The sequence below is a fragment of the Carassius auratus genome, chromosome 8 (genome assembly GCF_003368295.1).
Source record: "Carassius auratus strain Wakin chromosome 8, ASM336829v1, whole genome shotgun sequence".
Lineage (NCBI taxonomy): Eukaryota > Metazoa > Chordata > Actinopteri > Cypriniformes > Cyprinidae > Carassius > Carassius auratus.
Genome location: NC_039250.1, coordinates 10,963,555 through 10,976,473, shown reverse-complemented (window position 1 = coordinate 10,976,473; position 12,919 = coordinate 10,963,555). Strand labels below are relative to the sequence as shown.

Below are 12,919 nucleotides of genomic sequence, written 5' to 3'. Positions count from 1 at the left end.
TCTTGTTTAGAACAATTATTCAGGATATATTAAACCACAGTTAAAAAAAGAAAAAAGAAAAAAGGTTATCAAAGTATAATAATTTTCTCCACTAATTTCCTTTTCAGCTGATGTCACCTCAAATTGTCATTTAGGAATTTTTTAGTCTTCTGTCTTTCTAAACGCCAATAGTTAATGCTGTAAATTAATGTAAACGTCAAGGTCTTTGCAAATAACAGGATATTAAAAGTGGATATGCTACATCAAGATAACAGCAAGGTGAACTTGACCTTCAAACTTTACAACCTGTAAAAAAAAAAAAGCAAATTCTGAAATCTTTCAGAATCCTTCAAAACTGCTTTATTCCAGTATAGAATGAACACTTTTTACAGTCCAATCAATTCCTGATGAATAATAATGAAGTCCTGCCCTACAGTTTTCACGTTGACTACATTTTTTCACTTAGAAATAAATCAAATTATGAATTTAAACTGACTTGTGAATGTTGTTTCATGTTGACTAAAGTCCCCTAAAGAGGTCGAGAGAGAGAGTAAGTAAGGGTCAAGACTGACTCACAGCATTACTCTGGCTTTACTTCAGAGGGCTTTATTACAGGAGGAGGTTTTTTGGATAATGACAGGATCTTAGAGGTTTTGGTCTTGGTCAGGGTTTTGTGACAGGGTCAAAGCTGACCTAAGCTTTGCTGATGTGGTTGACAATTCCTTTAATTCCAGACTATAAAATGAGAGCAGGATAAAAATACACACAGCCCACTGCACAGGACGTGGGAGAGAGCCTCGCCAGCAGCTATTGAATCAATCCGCGGCGTCTACCGCCCCTTGTGGTGAAATCTGTGTACTGTGTCTGTCTGGACAGGCTGTCTAGACATCTCTCTTTGGGCATATAAATAAATAATTAACCCTAGGTTTATTATTGATTTATTCTATAACTCAAGCCTTTGATAAACTACATCAAGGTATGAATATATAAAACCACACAATTACGTTTACATGCAATTTTACGAACGTCTTTTATGTCATGATATTTATCTCCTAAATGTTATGCGGAACTATAAACCCAACGTTTTGTTTCAGTACGACAAATTTTAGTGCGGACTCAGTTGGCAACCTTCATCCTGGGCGAAGAGCTGCAGGTAAATATTTAACTTCACAAACCCTCCACTGCATTACATACATCTGAAACATGACAAAACAACCCAAACTCAAGATTAATAGACACAAGGCTGCAGGTTTTCGCTGAAATTCAGAGGCCTGCATTACAGCTAAAGCTTATCTTACAGCTAACGTCAGGAGATCACTGATCCGTTTATTATCATATATTTATGTTTTGGTTGATCTGCGTCGGTTCGTCAGGTTGTGATGCTGAATGTTTGTGAGATTAACGATGTTTGTGCGTCATGATTTTTAATTAAGTCCCGCAAATCATTGTTGCTGGTGATTTCTGCGTCATATGATTTCAGTTTCTCTGTCATTAAAGAGACACTTCATCACTAGATAAGATATATTTAGGTCTCATAGCTTGTCAGTAACTAAACGTAATAAATTAATGAGTAAACTGATAGCTGTCAAAACAGACTCAGGAAACTGATCGAGGCATTAAATATGATAAGTGAAACTTAAGATCGTTTGTGAAAAATAAGGTTTTGTGATTAATTGCACAACCATAATAAATAAAGAATAAATTAATAACTTATGTAAAACATTTTTGATTCTTTAATTGTTAACTGAAATGAAATATTATATTGAAAAAAGACAAACAACGAAGTTACTAAAACTTCAAATATTATTACCAATTATTGTCTTAATGATACTAACACAATTCTGTCTTAAATGAATTGGATATGCAATGTTGCCTAATATTATTTTCCCCATTGTGTAGTTTTACAAGAAAGATTTCATGATGCCATATTTTATTTTTTCATCCTTTTATTGGAATAAATAGATTTATTATAATAATAAGATTTTTATTATATGCCATTTTTCCTATATAATTAAAATTGCACACTCTTTGTTTGTATGGTGAATTTACCATATATGAGCATGCTAACTCAGGCATTAAATATAAATTAAGAATGATCTGGTACACATTATCATTCTTTGTGCTAATTTGAATAAGAATTTATGTCTTACATCACATTTAACTTTAGCTTTACATCACTAATGATGATGATTTGTTATAGCGGGTGGAGGGATGAGCCATTCTTCTGTGACCAGTCAGGATTCGCAAGAAGCAAGCAATGGTGTGGACACCTCTGACTCTTCCAATGCATCCAGTTTGTCAGGACCTCATGGATTCGCCACCCAGGGGTTAATGTTTAGGGATGGGGCTGATTTAGAGCCTCATGAGGGGTCGCCTGCCCTCTCAGAGACTCTCAAACACACACTTCACCACATGGACTCATGTAGAGACAAACACACACTCCAGCCACACACAGATCACCCAGAGTCACTGGTTCAACACATCCAATGTGCACATATTCCAACTGAAGACTGCTCACACAAGGGCATGCACTCTACTGAGACTGAGCTATTACACGGCCGCTCTAAAAAAGAACTGGAAGAATGGAGGGGTGAGGAGGATGAGAGAAAGACAAGTGATGGAGAGGTGAACAGTGTCAACAAGGAGAGATCAAGCCAAAAAAGGAGACTCTTATTTCTGTACAGGTAAGGGGTTAGATCAGAGATGTACACTGTTACTCATTCAATTTAATACTAGAGTATAATGTAATAAAAACTTAATATTATTAATAGGGTTGCAAAGGGATGGAACATTTCTGGAAACTATACAGAACTTTTGAAAAATGTTCCATGATTTATTTGGAAAGTTTCCAAATAATTAGCAGAAATTTTCCACCCCTTTGCAACCCTAATTATTATTTTTTAACTAACTAACATAAGAAGTATGATACAATAAATAACTAACATCATAACAACAAAATAATGAATAATAATTAAATATGTCCTACAAATTATTACATTTAAAAAGCTAAATCTAATCCATGCTCTGGTACTCCTTTTAATGAATTTAAAATAATTACATATATACAACAATTAATTAAAGTATTACATATAATATTATAAATGCTAACATAAAAAAAAGAATTCTACAGATTACATAATAATAGTAGTAACAGTAATTTTCATAAATTACATTAAAGGACTTTTGTAGCAATATTTCCAATAAATTAATACTTTTAGTTCAGTTAATTAATGAATTAATAGTGAAATAATTTAACTTTATGTCCAACTTGTGTAAGTCAAATATCTGTTGCTTTTTAATATATATACTGATCTGCACAAATTACAGCCAGTTGGTACGCTCTCAACCGAACACCCTCCCACTCGCTCAGAACATGATGAATGGGCCAATCCGGATTCTTCAGATGAAGTCCAGCCAGATGCTTCCATTTCTCCTGATGAAGCCCCTCCCCTTGTTCCGGCCCCTCCTCCCGACCAGGCCACACCCCCTCTGCTGCCAGACCTGGACGATTCTCCGTGCCCGGCTCACGTGATGGCAGAGGTGCGAGTGCGGTCAGTACCAGAGCGAGATCGAGTCGTGCGTGGCATGCAGGACAGTAAGAGCCTTGATGAGATCAGTGGGGCGTGTGGGGGCGGAGCACGAGGAGGCGGGGCTAGAGGTGGACAGATGGAAGGACGCAGGGCTACCATATCCAGCGCCCTCGAATTGGAGGGAACCGTGAGCCATGATGGAGATCTCACACACTTCATCACCAAAAATCTTGAACAGAAGATAAAACTGAGCTCGCGGCTGAGCCTGGACACAGATTGTGAGTATCTAAGGGTGTCAAATATTTTTTATCATTTATGTTATGTAGCAGTAATATTTGATCTGTGTGTGGCTACTTCAGCGGACTGTTCTGGGCCTGTGGTATGTGGTCGTGGCTCTTTGCGTCGGCCGGCTGATATTCCGCCCATTGACCCGTCAGTGCTGGTAGACCTGCACAAACACACACAGGATGTGGCTCAGAGTGTAGAACTGATGCTGCGAAGCCTCAATGGAACTATACAGAATGTGAGTATTACCCTGGATCAGATACAGCCAACCAAAAAATATTTGGACACTTAATCCTCATTTAAAAATAGCAAAACCAGTGCAGCCTGCAAATAAATAGTGCTGTTCCTCAATATTTTTTTAAGAACTAATTCTTAGCTTTTTTTGAACTACTTTTTAGACACATGGTCTCAAGGTCATTTTTATTGACTATATAAAGTAAATCCCCCTCAACTTCACACTTCACCTTATTCCAGTGATGTTGTTCTGGTGCTCTTTCGTGGCCAATTTGCGTACTGTTTCACAGACCTTTACTACAGAATAGCCATTTCTGAAGCATCTATTGTCCCCTTGCCATCTGTCTGACCCCAATCCTTTGAACAGTAGTATATATAATTTAATTTAAAATAAATTATCTTTATTTTGTTCTAGAAAGATCAAATCACATTGTAGGTTCAATGTATGCAAAAATACAAAACATTTTTAAGGGTTTTAAAACTTGATAGGTTTTTTGGCTTCACTTTTTATGAATGCAACTCTCATTGAACTCACTTATGTATTTATGCACATATTGCTTTGAATTTGAATTAAAATCTTGTGTCTCTCCAGATGACTGCTTTAAGTGTGGGCTATATCCAGACCTACAGAGATTCTGTGGACAGTTTGGGAGAGTCAGTGGACATGAGTATAAAGGTGAGAGTGACTTTTATTTATAAATTCAGGTGAGTTTAAATGTTCTTTTGTGTTTTGATAGTGTGTGTGTGTGTGTGTTTCCAGGGAATGTATACACTCATGGCACGCTGTGAGGAGCTAGATCGGTCCATGCAACCTATACATGCTCTAGCTGCTCAGATCAGAGACATCAAACGAACCCTTGATGCCCTAGAAACCGTCTGCAAGTAACTGTGGCAGCAAACCACACCCCCTGTCTGAATGGGGACTCCACCCCTTGAGAAAAACAGTGGCTCCACCTTCTGCAGTCAGGCTGCTACACACCGTGCAATGGAACCATTTTGCTGATTATAATGTTTACTAGCAATGCTCTGCAAGTGTCGTCCCCTTATAGACAGCTTGTTTCTCACCCTTCCGCTTTTGGAGACCACATCTTTAACCACCTCCTTTTAACCTGGCTCCTCCCCTTTAGAATGTTTGCACGGCAAAATAGACTCCTCCCTCTGATTCATGCCGTCCAACATCCACAGGAAGCACTCTTTGTTGGTGGCTTTTGGGAATCCGATTGGTGTTACCATTTCCCCTGTTTATGAAGTCAGTGTGTGTATGGAACTATCGGTGGGTACCGTATATTGACAGATTGCGTGTTAAATGCACATCTGTAATGGCCTCAAATTTAAGACATAGAGTAGAAGTTTAACACCAATATTTGTCAGTATGGAAGCCATGCTCTGTGTATACTTGTTCCTCCCGGACGTCTGTGTTTCTGCAGGATGGATGCTATGCATCCCAGATCAGTTAGTTCACCTGAAACTAAATTCCGATATCATTTACTCACCTTCATATTGTTTGAAACCTGTATGACCTTTCTTACATGGAGTGCCAAAGGAGAATTTGTGAAGACTATGCTCACCATAAATCATGAGTAACAACTTACTTTTGAATCTGTTTCTCACACAAAGATATCATATGACTTCGGAAGAGTTGTGCACACATCACATGAACTACTGTTATGATACACCTACATGTTTTTGAAGCTTGGAAGCTTCAGTCTACATTAAGAGTCTCCTTTCATTAATTCCATGGAAAAGATTGGCCAGTACATGATATAGAAATATTTTCTTTTGAATTCTTCAGAGGAAAGAAAGTCATACAGGTTCGAAATGACATGACGGTGAGTAAATAATGGCAGAAATGTCATTTTTTGGATGAACGATTCTTAACACAAGCACTGGAAATAACCACCTACAAGTATTGGACTCTTGATAACCGTATTGAGAGTAATGACAAATGTCCTGTCCTTTGTTTAACTGTGTTGTTGTCTGCAAGTGATTATCACAGGGAAAACCCCACAAATCAGAGAAATGTGAGGAGAGATTGGAGGTGGGTGTAAAAAAATAAAATGAAATACAGGATGGATGAAAGTTTCTTTTTGCAAATGATCTGAATATGTCTGTTCCTGTTTGAACCGTCTTTCTCTTTATCACTGTCTTGCTAACTGATTTGTCCAACAATCTGCCATCAGTGTATATTTTACATTATTATATAAACCAAAATAAATTTGCTAGAATGAGACTTGATTTTTGTGAGTCTTCTGACTAATGTGAAAAATGTTCATTGCTTTTTGACATACAGTTGTTTTCTTTTGAGAGTCTTCTGTCTGCTTGTTTTGCTGAGCTCAGTAATAGCTGCACCCTGATCTGCACTATTAATCTGTGAAATTATCAGGGATAGAGCATCTTGTTTGTGTGTACTGTGTGAGTGAGAGAGAGAGAGAGAGAGAGTTTGTGTCCTCATATGGCCCTGGATTAATTTACACTGTCGGATAAAAGGTTTTGCTCTGTCACCACTTATAATCTCTGATGAATTCACAGATACTTAAACTGATGCACACATTTATTTGTTCAATTTGGACATTGTAGTTGTTATCCTCCTTAAATTAACAAATCAGAAGATTTGCCTAGTCATTTATATCTGTCACTGAATGTTTGGAAAGGCTTTACATTTTCACTATGGCGGATGGCTTTGTTTGGGACAGGCAGGTCAGATAAAGCACGCATTTGGCTGACTTATTTTTCTTTTTTTATCTTAAATGTTAAAGATAAATTGGAGACTAAATATTTGATTATATTTTAGTTTAGACAGATATAGGCCTGTTACACCCTGGTCCAGCTGCTTTCAGGACATATTATGATTGTGCTATCGCTGTCATGTCACACGTCTTACGAAGGTTTGACGTTGTGATATATATATATAAATATATATATATATACACAACGTCAAACCTTCGTAAGACGTGTGACAGAGATTTTTGAATTATCTTTGCTGAATATAAGTATCAATTTCTTAGTCAAAGATCTTAGTCAAGAATATTTTTGTCATTTAGTGTATGATATGAAGGATTAATGCAGACATATATGTTAAATAATCTGTTTTCATGATGGAAAAAGAAAGGTATGATATTAACTCCAATCACAATTATTTTTGCTGGAACAAAATAATCGTAATTTATTTGTTTAAAAAATGATTCAGCTCGTAGTCTATTATTATAATATAGTACATTAAGGTAGCTAATTTTGTTTAAAAAACCATTCATTTGTATGTAGATTAAATGGATACCCCCCCCCCCCCAAAAAAAAACCCCTACACTTATTCCAAACATTTGTTGATGGTATAGACTTCCAGTATTTTCTTTTACATTCTTCTGAAGTCAGTGGCTCACATTCTTCAAAATATCTTCTTTTGTGTTTAACAGAACAAATTCATAGGAGTTTGGAACAAGTGGGGGTCAAAGATGGCAGTACCCCTTTAAAATGTTTTTATCTAAAATAAGTTTTGTAGTTCATATTCAAGTGTGATTCAGAACAGATCTGTTTATTCAGTCATGTTCAGATTGTGAATCTAAATCTGTCTTTGAGATTGTCTTTCACAAAAGCTATCCTCTTAACAGAGTTATTCTTTTGGGTATTTATATTAAAAATATTTTTGCAATCAAAGTCAAGGCCAACAGAGGTTCACAAAAGTTCCTAGAGACTCCAGCTGTCTCCTCGTCAAACAAAGTGAAGAACCAGTGAGGAGAGAAGGATGATGGGAGTAATAAATGCAGAACTGCCACTGTCCACTGGCTGTTTGGTAGGCACTACTGTGACTGGAATCACTGGAACTGCTGTACTCTGACTCTGGCTCATCCCAGCCACTGTTTTCACTGTTGGCGATGTTATTTTCCCTCGGTTTTCCAGCACCACGCCTGATTCTTGATCTGCTGCTGCACCCTCCAAGGCTTCGAACCACTGGCAGCGGAAGTCCTTCTTCCAGAGGTCTATGTAAGCAGTGGGAAGCTCTCCCGTGGCCCGGACACCTTCTGCCCCATGTGGGAGAAGCATAAAGTGGGCTGATGGAAGATGCAGGTATGTGGGGTCCTCAGGTTTCTTACGCACACAGCGTCCACGGCCCTGACACAATGAGACTCCACAGAGACGTGCTGCAGTCGTCACATTGACAGCATATGGGCCAAGAACCTGACGAACGTACGAGCCAAACTCTGAGCAGGTTTTCTGTAGGAGACACACATGCATGTGTAAATAAAGTCAGTCTTACAGAAATCTGTAATGACTAATGAAAAGTATTATAATGAATAAACTAGAAGGTGGAGGGGTATGCATGTATAATACACACAAGTTGTGAATAATTTTTTGATGAACTTTTAGAAAGTTCAAATGGAAATCTTTTCTAAAGTTATAAATATCTTTATGATCAACTTTGACCAATTTAATGCACCCATGCTGAATAAATCATTATCAATGACATCAAACTTTTGAACGTTGCTGGAAAAATGGACAAATGATTGAATGGTTACCTGTGTTTTAACTTCTAAGGATTTTTCCCATATTATGACTCCAGATGCTCCCATAGCAGCACTCTCTCCAATTGTGTTCACCAGATCAATCTGATACGAATTCAATACAGACATATGAGGTTGTACTGAGTAAGCCCTTATAGGGTACACAGATATTATTCAATTATATTATATTTGTTATATTATTTTGGCTTATTCAGTAGATTACAGCTTACTATTCATTACCTCTGAGAGAAAGGAGTTAGAAGAGATGTACACAATCTTGATCAGTGGAAACACAGGAAGATCAAAGGTAGTCCCAGAAAGAGCCGCCACTCTTAAAGCCTCTCTGATCTGATTGGTTGCATAAAGCCACGTCCCTTTAGTGCCCTCTGGAAGCTTCTGCAGTGAGAGGGCTGGATAGAGGGCACCGCTTCGCTTCCACAGCCACATCAGCTCATCATTAAGGGCCATCTCTGCCGCAGGGCACCGTCCCGTGTAATTGGCTAATGCTATCTGGGTGGAGTCAAAGTTATAGCAGTTAGGAAATGGGGCCATGCCCCATAATCTTTGTGGGCGGAGTCTCTTCACCTCCCACAGGGTTTCCATCATAATGGACTGTGCTGCTGCTTCATAGTCAACCTGACAGGAAATTAAATCATATGATTAATTTCTTCAACATAATGCAGAATTATAGTTTCTTAAATTTCATAATATGTTGTGATTTTCATCACCTGTGACCATTTCTCCACTTCCTCTGTGCTCCAGTCTGGAAAAAACTGCTGGAGAAGTGCCCTCGACTCCACAAGATACTTTGTTTTAATTCCTCTGTTCCTGTTCCATTGAGGCGTCCACTCCTGCCAGCGCAGCACCCCTAAACCAGGTGCTCCTGCTTGGGGTAACGAGGCCGTCAGGTCGCCCTCCACCCTCTGGAGGTGAAGGTCAAGGCTGGTGTGTTGTGGTAGGCCACCATTGACAGGACGATCCTGTGCAGTGTAATATGGGTAAAGTCCTAGTGTGTCCTCATAAAATATCGCCACACGGCCTTCCCACTCCATCCCAAATGCAGCTGGGTCAGGCCGACCCAAACAGTCTTTATCTGGAACCCCCCATAACACCAGGAAAGGCTGGCCAGCAAGAAGAGGGGCCCGGGCAGGACCACAAACACAAGGACGAGTGAAGAGACAGAGGAGGAATAGAAGAGACAGGGAGAGGAGGACGAACGTGTGTTTTCTTCCAGCCATAGAGGTGAGCAAGAGGATTCAGGGCCCCTCACCCCAAAACTCGCACAAAAGCCTCCTTGGAGAGGGATAATGTCTGGAGATAAAGACATAGAGACATCTATTTATTTATTTATTTTTTTCTTGGCGCAATTTTCAACAGCTTTTTGTGTCAGACATTGTCAGTTATAATAGGCTTATAATAGCTACCACCACCACCAACAATAACAACAAAAAAGTGTGAAGTCTGAGAGAAAAAGTGTGATCACAAGTCCCTGTTTACCAATCCAAAAGATAGAGCTGCGACGCTACGTCACAGGAAACAAAGGGAGACACTTTAGTATAATTAACTGCTAACAGGATTAATTAGTGCTGCCCAAATTCAGCGATAAACACTCTTTAAATTGTACTAAGACGAGTCTGCAATTCACAAGCTTTTCAACAGAGGTCGCCAGAGAGCCAAGCAACACCTGCGTCTCATGAACCTGACGCAACTTGTTTATCGATCTCTTCACAGATATACTTTAAAAGAATACTGCAACAACATACTAATTTCCACTTCGTTATTTGGCAGTTACTGTTTTTTTTTTTTTTTTTTTTTTTTGATGGTTAAAGAAGTTTAGCAGCTGTTCTGTTCGTGTATTCCTTGAAAACACATTCCACTGCTGCAACCATCCTAAAATAGTCACACACACACAAAAAAGGGGAAACCATGTACATCCAAACTATGCTAACCATAATTTATACCACAATTAGTACAGTTATTTCTACTTCAATAAGCTGTACTTATTATGGTTTAACAATAACTGTTGTAGGCTTATGTGTTTTGGGGTGGACAAATGTGTGGCACTTAATTGCATTGCTAAATGTAACATGAACCCATTTTACGCTGGAGGGCTAACTCTGAAGCGATTTCGGCCACTCAAACCATGCCAGATAATAGCCATGACACATGCAGCTATATATGTGTAATGAACTGAATGCAAAGTCTAATGAGTGCCTTTCTCTGAATAGGCTCTCTGAAATTGAAAATGAAGGACCTGAAAGCTATGTTATCATTCTCACACATTTAGAAGTTCTGTTGTTTTTCATCTTGTTAAACATTACTATGTCAAAGTAAGCTTTTGTTGATGGGTGTGATAGTTTTAGGCCAGTTCCTGCTCTCACGGAAGCGGCTGGGAATCGACATAGCTTTTATAATGCTAATTTCCATCTCATTTATCTAACATTTGGTGCAAAACACATTGTTTAACTGATAGTTTGTCATTGCAGGTGTTTGAGGAGATGGGATCGGAGTGCTGGATTGTTTTACTCACCTCTGCATTGGCAGATCAGGTGTGTGTGCCTGGATCTCCAGGTCAAAGAATCCAGAAGGAAATGTCAAGATGATGAGGACTCCTCCGAAAGGGGAATAATAAGAAATGAGCGTTTCTGTGCAGGTTTGTGTTTTCAGGTCTCCTGGCTCAGTACAGGACAGCACAGAAGGTAGAGACTTCAGCCCAACCATGAGGGATGAGATGACAGGCTGTCCTGACAAAAGGATGGATGAAGTGACAGAAGGAGGAAATAGAAAGGAAAGGAAGCTACCTCACCTTCACCAGGGTAATCTGTTTGTAAGTAGGGTCATCACAGACCATGACAATCACATGATCAGACTCACCATAATCCCTTAATCCACCACTTCTTCCTAACAAACACACCTAATTCAAACACATCCATCCATCCATCCAAGCACACATATGCACAAAACTGTCACAGTGACACAATTTACCCAAAAGAAAAAAAAGAAGACAATAAATGCATCATGTTTTCTTTTTATTCAGCATCATATCTGTCATGAAACAGAATATTTAGCTTTTATGGATGACCCTCATATCAAACTATACATTTCATACCTCTTTACGTTTTAATTTCTCCCTTTTTCCTTGATCTCTGGTTTCTTGCCTGTCTCCCATTCCTCTCTTTCTCATTTCTATGTCAATTTTCTGAAGTCTAATCCCATTTCCTGAAAAAGGATCACTGGCAAGATTATTCACAATTATCTCATCCAGACATAATCTGGCATAATCCTGTTCTTTTCTATGGTATCTGTTGGTATTACAGATAAGATAAAATAAAGATTTGGTCTTTCTTATGTCCATATTGAAATGTATAGACATAAATGGGATTTTTTTTAATGAGCATTTTTGAAAAGTTATTGAGAGGGATAAATGTTGTTCTATTCATCAAAGAATCTTGAGAAGAAGAAGAAGAAGAACAGCGCGGTTTCCACTAAAATATCAAGCAGCACAGTTGTTTTCGACATGGATAATAATAATAATAAGCATTTCTTGAGTGTAAAATCAGCATATTATAATGATTTCTGCAGGATTATATATAAATATATTAAAAACTGAATTATTTATGTTGTCTATGTATTAATATAATTATAATAATAATTCACAATAATTATACTGTATTTTTATCAAATAAATACAGTCTTGAGAGAGCACAAAAACTTAGCAACCCCACAGTTCTGAATAGTGATATAGTATATAATGTATTGATATTATTCAAATTCTAAATAGTGCATTTAGAATGTGTATTAGAGCGTCTATATTATATATATTAAATATATTGTTATAATTTAAAAAACTATAAAAATAATAATTTATAAAGCAAAGTTGTGTTTGTCATAAGTAATTTATCCTTATTAACAAAATGTATAAAAAAAATGTAAACAGACTTAATTAATACCATTTTCTATATGAAGAGCTCAGATGCAAAAGCCTCTAGGTGCCATCTGAAATTTTCATCTAAAATTAGGATTGTTATCAGGCTCCTATATTTATGTTCAGTTATTTCACTTTAATAGCCTGGAAAAGGACCTGCACATTGCAATTAAAGTAAAATGACTCAACCTAAGCATAGGAGCTTTTATAAAAATCCAAATTTTAGATGAAAATTTCAGATGGCATTTAGAGGCTTTTGCATCTGAACTCTTCATATGTAAATTTCTTCTAAATATGATCTGGAATGATTTACCAAGATTTTGAGGTCGTTATAACACTGACAATTCTGGAGTGAAAGTAAGTCTTCTGGTGGGCTTTGTCTGTTCTCTATTTAAACATCTAAAGCTGACCTCTAATTGCAGGTTCACTTGTGCTTATATTCAGTATTCTACGCTATTATGTTATCAGTT

At 37.7% G+C, this 12,919-nt stretch overlaps 2 protein-coding genes across 2 annotated transcripts; one reads left to right on the top strand and one right to left on the bottom strand.

The window, feature by feature from the left end:
• Positions 1-1,055: 1,055 nt before the first annotated feature.
• LOC113107262 (BLOC-1-related complex subunit 6-like) lies at positions 1,056-6,260 on the top strand. The gene is given in 7 exon segments (XM_026269638.1): positions 1,056-1,132; positions 2,180-2,634; positions 2,637-2,663; positions 3,307-3,787; positions 3,869-4,032; positions 4,621-4,704; positions 4,789-6,260. Coding segments are annotated over 6 exon segments (1,326 nt in total). The 5' UTR covers positions 1,056-1,132; positions 2,180-2,190; the 3' UTR covers positions 4,915-6,260.
• Positions 6,261-7,568: 1,308 nt separating this feature from the next.
• LOC113106732 (hyaluronidase-1) lies at positions 7,569-11,535 on the bottom strand. Its single transcript, XM_026268767.1, has 5 exons — positions 11,055-11,535; positions 9,253-9,835; positions 8,765-9,160; positions 8,540-8,629; positions 7,569-8,237 (listed from the first exon to the last, which is right to left on the bottom strand). Exons 2-5 carry the CDS (start codon positions 9,760-9,762, stop codon positions 7,734-7,736), a joined length of 1,500 nt encoding a protein of 499 aa, XP_026124552.1. The 5' UTR covers positions 9,763-9,835; positions 11,055-11,535; the 3' UTR covers positions 7,569-7,733.
• Positions 11,536-12,919: the final 1,384 nt, after the last annotated feature.